The following is a 9749-nucleotide window of genomic DNA, read 5'->3' as shown; positions in this document are numbered from 1 at the left end:
TCCTGACCTGTGACCATCAACATGTCCAGCACACGCTCCCCTTCACAAAATAAATTATTGTTTTTTTGGGGGGGAGGTGATTCAAAATAGGATTTCACATGTAGTCTTGGCAGTCCTGTAGACCAGGCTGGCTTGCCTCTCTCTGTCTTCAGAGTGCTGGGATGAAAGGTGTGTGGCTCTTCCTTTTTTAAAAACTAGGCATAGTGGTGCATACTTTTAATCCCACCACTCAGAGGCAGAGGCAGAGGCAGAGGGAGACAGATTTTGGAGAGTTCAAGGCCATCCTAGCCTATGTAGTGAGTTCCAGGCTAGCCAGAGCTATATAGCAAGACCCTGCTTTAAGAACAAACAAACAAGCACCCAAACGAACATAAACCCTGCATGGAAACATGGGAGCTGCAAAGGGCCAATCAAAGGTGCCATCCTGGAGAGAAGGGTGAAGGCATCTTGGCAAATTTTCCATGCTGCTCCAGATACCTGATACTGGCTTCTGAAGAGTCACTTACAAAGGAAAGAAGGTTTGTCCGTCTGGGCACTGGATGTCCAAGGAATAGCAGCAGCACAGGCCAATCTGATGGAGGCATTTCTCAGTTAAGGTCCCCTTTTCCCAAATGACCCTGGCATGCTTGTCAAGTTGACAACCATAGTAGCCAACACAACTTTCTTGAGGCAGTGGCATTTTCTGTTGTCAAAGTACATTGTCAAATGAACTTTGGTCCTCTGGAAGAGCAGTCAGTACTCTTAACCACTGAGCCATCTCTACAGCCTCATTTCTATTAATTCATAAAACACACACACACACACACACACACACACACACACATGTTAATAGAAGTTGTCAGCACCAAGAGTCCTTGCATCATTTTATGCGCAGAGAAGAAACACAAAAGTCCCCACTAGGTTCTACATCTGAAGCATCTACATCTGCTGAGTGCTACTGCTATGCATTCTCCTTTTCCGGTCTGATTTGTTCATCAGAATGGCTGATTAACACATTCTTTACTGGAAAGCTGAAGGCTCCCTGCCTTCCTGTACTTGCACTTTAGTTTTCTTTCTTTCTTTCTTTCTTTCTTTCTTTCTTTCTTTCTTTCTTTCTTTCTTTCTTTCTTTCTTCTTTCTTTCTTTCTTTCTTTCTTTCTTTTTTCTCTCTCTCTCTTTCTTTTTTCTTTCTTTCTTTCTCTTTCTTTTTCTTTCTTTCTTTCTTTTTCTTTTTTTATATTTTTTTATTAATTACAGTTTATTCACTTTGTTTCCCACCTGTAGCTCCCTCCCTCTTCCCTTCCTTCCAACCTCCCTCCCTCTTCTCCACCCATGCTCCTCTCCCAGTCCATTGATAGGGGAGGTCTTCTTTTCCTTTCTTCTGAGCCTAGTCTATCAGGTCTCATCAGGACTGGCTGCATTGTCTTTCTCTGTGTCCTGGTAAGGCTCCCCCCCCCACCTCAGGGGGAGGTGATCAAAGAGCAGGCCAATCAGTTCATGTCAGTGACAGTCCCTGTTCCCATTACTATGGAACCCAGGGGAGGTGATCAAATAGCAGGCCAATCAGTTTATGTCAGAGACAGTCCATTTTCCCATTACTATGAAAGCCACCTGGACACTGAACTGCCATGGGCTACATTGTGCAGGGGTTCTAGGCTATCTCCAAGTATGGTCCTTGGTTGGAATATCAGTCTCAGAAAAGACCCCTGTGCCCAGATTTTTTAGTTCTATTGCTCTCCTTGTGGAACTCCTGTCCTCTCCAGGTCTTTACCCACTTCTTTCATAAGAGTCCCTGCACTCTGCCCAAAGTTTGGCTATGAGTCTCAGCATCTGCTTTGATACCCTGCAGGGTAGAGTCTTTCAGAGGCCATCTGTGGTAGGCTCCTGTCTTGTTCCACTTTCTCCCTCTTCTGATGTCCATCCTCTTTGCCTTTCTGAGTGAGTATTGAGCATCTTGGCCAGAGTCCTCCTTCTTGCTTAGCTTCTTTAGGTGTACAGATATCTACTGGATTTTGTTGTTGTTGTGCCAGGCATTGAGCCCAGGGTCTTGCTTATGGCTGAGTCAAAAAGGAAATACATAAGAAACGCACCTTCCTCCTTGGGGTCCTTCTGAAGATCCATGCTCACAACTCCAGGTAGAGAAGTCTTATCGCTGGGAGGGACAAGCAGGGGAGGCCTTGAAAACTGTTTAAAAGGTGAGTTGTGGCTGGTGGTAGAGCTTCATCCACTGTCCCCATTTTGCTTTATATGTTGAGATAACGGCTTGCCCTAGGTTCCGCATATTTATGCCGCCAGGCCCAACTATACTACTGTAGTTTTCAACATGGAGACTTGTTTTAAGTGTCTTTGTCAGTCTCCTTACTTCCAACATCAATGTCATCTTTTCTATATCCACACACTTCTCAGACCCACATACTCTCTGCAAGGGACTGTTCCTGCTTCCCAAGCCTGCAAATTTGAGCATCTAGCTGCTACCAAGACTTCAAGCCTGCTTTATTTAAATCTGGGTACCCATTTTATCCCATTCTAAGGTCATTATTCATGAGTTACTCATAAATTACCTCTTGTTTATACCGTGTGCTGTCTGCCTACTCCATTCTTAGGGGACGGTAAAACAAGAACCTAGTTGAGGACAGGAGATGGTCTTTACCAACCACTATTAGCAGTTTTCTAGCATGTATCAACAAAATTCCATGCCCTACAGCATAGAATTTTGAAACAGGGTCTTATATAGTCCTGGCTGGTCTTGAATTTACTGAGTAGCTAAAGATAACCTGAAAGCCCCAATATATGCTAGGTTATCATTTGATTGATGAGATTTTTTGTTTTTCATGACAGGGCTGCTCTGTGTAGCCCTGGGTGTCCTAGAACTCACTATATATATCAGGTTGGCCTTGACTCAGAGCTCTGCCTCCAGAGTACTGGAATTAAAGATATGCACCACCACCACCTGGCTGATATCGTGTTAATGTGTACTCCAGAATGGCCTTAAACTCTTATAGTTCTCCTGCTTCAGCCTCCCTAATGCTGGAACTGTAGACCTGGGCCACCATATTTGACTTAGCTGATGTCTTCCCTCCACCTCCCAATCTGGAGACAACCAGATCGTAAGCTTTTAATCTTTAATCTCTCTCTCTTATTTAAACTCATGATAAGTTAGGTATGTTGATCGGAAGCTTGCTTCTCCTTCGGTGGCCACTTACCTGGAAACACTTGACTGAATCAGAGAAGAAAATTACAGGACAGTGACAAGAAATCCCTTCTCCTGGGTGAGTCTGAAGAACATGCACACAGCTTCAAGTAAGCAAGCTGTGTTTGGAATAAACAGAGAGGTGGCCTTTTAGGATTACACAGCAAAGTCCCCAGACTATTTTTGAAAAGGTCATCTGGGGCTCCTTGTACAGTGTTAACTGCCCTGGGCCCTTTTCCAACACTGCAAAATAAAACATATCAATGTGTTTTGTGGCCTGAAAGGGGGATAAGTTGGCAAACATGAAGGCTGCTATGTTTGCAATGGGCAGAAGTATCGATTAATTAAAGTTTCTGTATGCCCAAGAGCAAGCTTTTGAGTTTCCAACATTCTTCAGGGCTGGGATGCAGATTATGGTAGAGTACTTGCCTAGCGTGTGAGGGCTTAGATTCTATCCCCAGCACCACCAAACAAACCTAAGAGCCACTATCGCGCCTCCAAACCCCTGTGTGTAGGGGCAGGACTGGAGGAATGAAATGGTGGGAAAGGCCCCAAGCAGGGGAAGAGCTGTAAAACAGGGGAAGGAGCTGTAAAGTATGAGAACCTTTAGCATGGCCACAGCCACGTGTTGGTTTGGGACATGAATGGGAGCAGAGCAAGAGCTCTGTCAACCAAGCTGTTGGTAGCTGAGGGACTCCGAGCTTACAAGTATTGTCCTGGCTGCAGGGATTGGGAGCAGCAGCCAGAAGCAGAATTCTGCGTGAACTTCGGTTGTAAGGTCTAGCCACTTACAACTGTTTGCCGTTTTGTTTTGCTTTAGTTTTCATTTTTGTTTTTGAGACAGGGACTCATGTAGTCCAGGCTGGCCTCAAACTTGCTATGTAGCCAAGGATGACCTGGAACTTCTGGTCCTTCTGTGTATTCCTCCAAAGTGCTGAGATTTCAGGTACGCGTTACATACCCATTTTATGGGTCCCTATTGCCTGAATCCAAGGCTTCATGGATGCTAGAAATGCACTCTACCAACCACGGTAGAGTGTCAGCCCCATGCAGATGTCCACTGAGTCACTGCCAGTCTCCCCGAGCTTGACTATGGGAAAGAAGTCTCCTCTTCCCATGCTCAGGCACCAGGGGCACAGCTGACCTGTACAGGCCTTCTTTCCTTTCTCAGTTGGTTAGCTGATATGTGCCCGGAGAATAAGCAAATAATCATTTGCAGCCTTCATGTGCCTGCAAACAAAAAAGCAAAGGCTTTCCGCCATGTAGGTTTTAGACTTGAAGGGTTTGGTTTTAAACTAAAAAGGATTTTAGAGCAGGAGAGATTGCTCAGGTGGCAAAGCGCTGGCCATATGAGCCTGATGAGTTGAGGTCGACTCCGTAGCTCCCATAAAGGTAGAAGAGGTCTGACTGCAGAGCTGGCCTTTAACCTCTGTAAATATGGTTTCTGCTGCACACACACACTCACACCCCTAATGAAATAAAGGTAGCCGTTGTGCATGTTCTGATGTGTAGGGTGGTGGGCATGCATGGCACACGTGTGGCGGCCAGAGGGAGCCCCGGAGACATTTCTCCCCATGTTAATATGGGTTTCAGACCTGAACTCAGACCACCGGCTTGTGTGGTGTCTTCACTCACTGAGCCATCCCACCTGTGTGCTTGTTCTATTTTTCAAAGTTTCATTATGTAGCCCAGGCTGACCTTCCTGCCCCTGCCTCTTGAGTGCTGGGTTACAAGTGTGTTCCACTATACTGGGATGAGGTTTTAGAGGTGTTGTTTGGGTTTTGCACCATATCTTTCAGCCCAGGTTGGCCCTGAACCCATTATGTCACTGAGGTCACAGGTGTGTGTCACTGTTTTGAGTTTTGTGGGTGCTTGGCATTGAATCTGGGTCTTTGTTCATGATGGCAAGCATTCTAACAACTCCATCCTAGAAGTTTTGAATCTCTAGTATGCAAAAGGCAAAAGGACAGAGACATTCTTTTTGGGACGGAGAAGTAAGATTTAATATTTTATTATCGTATTTATTACGTTCTGGAACAATACACATTCACATCCTTTTGAGTACAGTACATTTGGCACAATAATGTTTACAATGAAATTACACTAATGGATGGCAAGAGATTAAAATCACATCCAAAAAGAAAGAGTGTGTACAAAGAAAGCTTCACACTATAAAATAAAACTCCTAAAATTGAATATTTTCTATTTAGCCAGAATTACTTTGCACATAATTTAAAAAGAGGTAATTTTTTTTAGCCTTCTTTTATTTTTAAAGCAAGAATGAATTGTGTTTTCACCTTTGGAAGAAAAAAAAAATTTGTTTCTACTTTACAAAGTCCATAATGAGAGGAAGGGAGGAATTACTATCCTTCATGTAGGTTTTTGGCATAATTTTTGCGTTTTTTTTTTCTTTAAAAGAAAGAGAGTGAGAGTTGTAAAGATAGGGACCTGGCAGAAATCTATCAGTGTGGCCACGCTCACCTTTGCTGCTTTCATGGCACTGGAGCCAGAGCTCACCAGCCAGGCAAGAGTCCTACCACCGAGCACATTCCCTGTGCCCAAGTTCTTGCTGAAAGGACTCAGTATCCATCCAAGGAACACACACATGTGCCTGGATTCAAATCTGCCTGTGTGAGGACAGCACTGGCTAGAGGCATCCTAGCCAGCAGGGCTATGGGCACCAAAAGGGAGCCAGGGGGCTGACTGCCTAGAGATGCTGGTGGAATGTGCTGTTTGATTTCCCAGCAACAGTGCCAGTTGGCTGGGAGGAAGGACCTAGCCCCACTGTCACGTGAACACCACCAAGCCCTGGGGGAAAAAAGCCACTTGATATTGGCCTTAGCTGTCCAATGTTCAATGGTAAAGGAAGCTGGGGTGGAGGATGGGAGGGAGGGAAGGAGGACGAGAGAGAGGAGGAAGAGAGAGAGAGAAAGAGATCTGAGTATGATGGGTGTATTATCAGGTTTTTCTAAACAATGAGATGGTACCACCATGAAGATGTCTCTGTGCTTATTATCTACTCAAAAAGATAGTCTTCCCCCAGTATGTCAAGTCACTGAAGATAAATTAAATTAACCTAATGTTCTTCATCACTTCCCTGGTATGCCAAACATACAGATTGATACAGCATAGTATTTAATATTTGCAATCATCTTAAGAACAGATCACAGTTACACCTGAGTTTTTCTTTAAAAAAAAAAAAAAGCAGGAGGGAACTAAAGGTCATTAGGAACAAAGGCTGGGACCAGCCAGATGCAAATAGGGACACATTTAGTATGGGCTCAAAATAGTCACTGTCCAAGCTTGGAAACCACTATTGAGAACATTCCTCCCTGTCTGCCGTCTCTCTCAGGGCATGATACAGCAAGGGAGAACCAACATGATTTTAATACAGCTCAATACATGGTTACATTTTTAACCCAAAAGGAAAGAAACAATATAAAGGACCCCAGCCCTCCCTGGAAAGAAACACTCCACTCTCTCAGTAACGTGAGCCAATAGCTGATAAGAAGATTGCACCTGGACATTATTATAGTTTTTCTCTCATAGACTAAAGTTTTAGAATATGCCTGAACATGCAGCAGTTGATACCTCTATATTCAATGAATTAATTCCACAGGCCTTGCAGCAAACACTATATACAAAAAAATCTCAAATGTACAAAAGGCAAAAAGCTTCATTGGTGCCACTTTGCCACTCACAAGTATATATATTTAGGGGCAGTTGGGAAATCCACGTGCAACAGCTGGAATGGATTCCATTCCCTGCTAAATCAGTTCAATAAAATAGGTAATCAAATGACCTCCAGGGAACATAGACATGAAGCCACAGAGAACCCTTGGGAACCAAAGACTGTAACACTGTCAGCATATCTACAGGAGGTAATATCAGTCCGTTAAATAGAGTCCACGTGAGTCACCATGGCGTGTCACCAAAACTCTGGCCACACCCCACCACTTCATCAGTCTTCACATCAGTTGCACATCAGTCCCCCGATGCCTTCCGCCTGACCCAGGCTGAGTTTTGTTCCTTGCATTCCCAAAGCAGATACTTCACAGTTCATTCCACACATTGTATATTTCAAACCACAACACAGTGGTGCTGCCATTTTGTAGAAGTGCAACAGAAAACAGAGCTTATGCTGGGAACGTGGGACAAAACTGGAGAGAGAATCTGGGAGCTGGATTGTTCTGGAGCCTTGGGGCATTGGCTGCTGCTCTGGTGGCCGTGGTGCTCAGGGAGAATTCTCATAATGACAAGGCAAAGTTTTCTTTTGCTCTCTTTGCATAGCCCTCATGTGTCACTAAAGCATCAATAATAAGCTTTGGATGACTGGATTCTCACCCTGTAGTAGCCCTTTAATATCTACCTGCATTCACACTGGGATACCTATCTTTTGGCCAATTAGAAAGTGAAATTGGTAATAGTTGTTTTTTGTTTTTTAAATGTTAGGAGTTCAAAATCAAAATGATTTCTTCCATGAGATATAAACATACACAACTTTGGCATGCTCAAAAAAAAAGCTAAAACCAAAGCAAGCAGGAATGTGCAACTCCAGAGCAAACTGCCACAGCTGGCCAACCAGGGCATGCCTCTGGTTCTCACATGGAAGAAAATCCAGTCTCTTCTCCTAGGTAGACGAGCAGGAATGGCAGACTGGGGAACGGGGACAATGAGAAAAGAGAAGAGTCAGGATTCTATGTCCAGTGGCAGAGCCAGAGTCTTCATGTTGGTTTTTTTTTTTTTTTTTTTTTTTTCCTTTGTAATAAAAGAACCGAAGTTGCTTCAGGCTTGCAGATGGACAGACACTCCAAACCCAGCTCTGCACACAGATACCCACAGAGTGGACACAATTCAAATCTGTGTTGTTGGTGAATCTAGACCCAAGGGTGCCTTCTAGTCACTGGGAGGGCGGGAAAGGGCATGGCATGGTGAGGGAATGCAATAAATAAGAGAGTGGACATGGACGGGATGGGGGCCCTGGGAGGAGGAATGGCTCGAGACCTCTGCAACACAGGATTTTCTCAGCACCCTCCCTGCAGCATCAGCTAACTCCACCTGAAGCAGCTTCTCAGGGCATCAGGTCTTCACCAAAGTAGGAGAAGCCTTTGAATTCTTCCTGGTTGATCTGCTTCACTATGGCCTCATCCACAAGGGTGAGTACCGGCTCTTCCCGGGTAAAGTCTTGGTCAAAGTTATTGACATCTCTTTTGGTTTTCTGTGGAGAAAAAAAGAGAAGGTGCTGAGTTGAGGCTTGACTTTCCTCTTGAGGGACTCCCACCGCCACCCTCCCTCGTGGAGACTGGGCATTGAGGTGACCAGCCTCTCGCCAAAGCCAGCCTCCAGCTACTGGGAGCAGAAACAGGGCTGTTCCAATGAGGTAACAATGGATGGCCCCAGGACCCAGAGGTGAGGAGGAGGAAAACAAGAATGAGTCAAGGTGAGAAGGAAGAGGGTGTGTGAGTATGATGGAAAAGCAGGGAAGTGGGGTTCCTACAGGCTGAACGCACGTGTGTATGTGTGTGTGTGTGTGTGTGTGTGTGTGTGTGTGTGATACATAGCTTACATCTCATATCCTCTGATAGCATCTACCATAACTGTTAAGCTCCATGAAGACAGTCCTTGTTATGCCCAGGGGACGAACTTAAATCCGTCAGCTCAAAGTCCCCAGTGCTTTTTATCCCCGCAGAGACAGACCTGATAGTCCTGCCATATCTGTTTCATATGTGTAAGGGAAACAGGGATGCCTTCTTTGACTTCCATCTGCCCTCATCATCATCTCACTCTATGGTCCCATGGCTTGGCCATTACCACAATGTTGACTCAACACATGAACTTGTTGTGATAATTTGATACTTTTGTCTAGACCAGTGGTTCTCAACCTGTGGGCCATGACCCCTTTGAGGGTGTCAAATGGTCCTTTCACATGGGTCACATATCAGATACCCTGCATATCTGATATTTACATCACGATTCATAACAGTAGCAAAATTAGAGTAATGGAGCAGTGATGAAAACAATTGAATGGCTGGGGGCCACCGCTACCTGAGGAACTGTATTGAAGGGTCGCAGCATTAGGAAGGCTGAGAACGCGGGCCTAGACCGTAAGCTCCTTCTCTTTAGGCTGCTGGCAGTTCTCCCACGATAAGCAAGCATCTACTGGATCAAGTCAGAAAACCTAGTATGACTTATTTCCCAGCTCAGAAGGACAGCCCAGCTAGATGTTCAAGTTCCCAGGGGAAAACTGGGCTGCTCCTGGTTCCTCGGGCTTGAGTAGAGAGCAATCAACCAACTCACATATCCATTCTGGTTTTTGGAGGGGATTAGGGAGTGTCCACGATACCCTACCTTTAAGGGCTTACAGATGCATGAGAAAGCCAGAGCACTTGTGTGGGACATGTGTTTTAAGAACTTCCACAGAAAAGCCAGGGGTTGACTAAGATCTGAAGAATGGTTTATAGCTGTGGTGTATAGATGGCAGGAAGGTGCGTAAAGCAGAGGTCAAGAACAGGTAACATGTATGCACTTAGAACCATATGTCTGCCAAGCTGCCTGTGCCAGAGCCCAGTGTGGGATGGTC

At 45.0% G+C, this 9749-nt stretch overlaps 1 protein-coding gene across 2 annotated transcripts in view; it reads right to left on the bottom strand.

The window, feature by feature from the left end:
• Nucleotides 1-5177: 5177 nt before the first annotated feature.
• Prkce (protein kinase C epsilon) overlaps nucleotides 5178-9749 on the bottom strand; it is a 484873-nt gene continuing 480301 nt past the window's right edge. The window contains exon 15 of one of the 2 annotated variants that reach the window (XM_055619233.1): nucleotides 5178-8387. In XM_055619233.1, coding sequence (XP_055475208.1) covers nucleotides 8241-8387 — 147 coding nt within the window. In that variant the 3' untranslated portion in view covers nucleotides 5178-8240. The remainder of the gene's footprint in view (nucleotides 8388-9749) is intronic. The other variant, XM_055619239.1, reaches the window with a different exon arrangement.

This window comes from Psammomys obesus, unplaced genomic scaffold (genome assembly GCF_907164565.1).
Source record: "Psammomys obesus unplaced genomic scaffold, mPsaObe1.curated_primary_1811, whole genome shotgun sequence".
Classification (NCBI taxonomy): domain Eukaryota; kingdom Metazoa; phylum Chordata; class Mammalia; order Rodentia; family Muridae; genus Psammomys; species Psammomys obesus.
The sequence above is the reverse complement of the archived record's forward strand: the minus strand, read 5'-3'. Positions and strand labels throughout refer to the sequence as shown.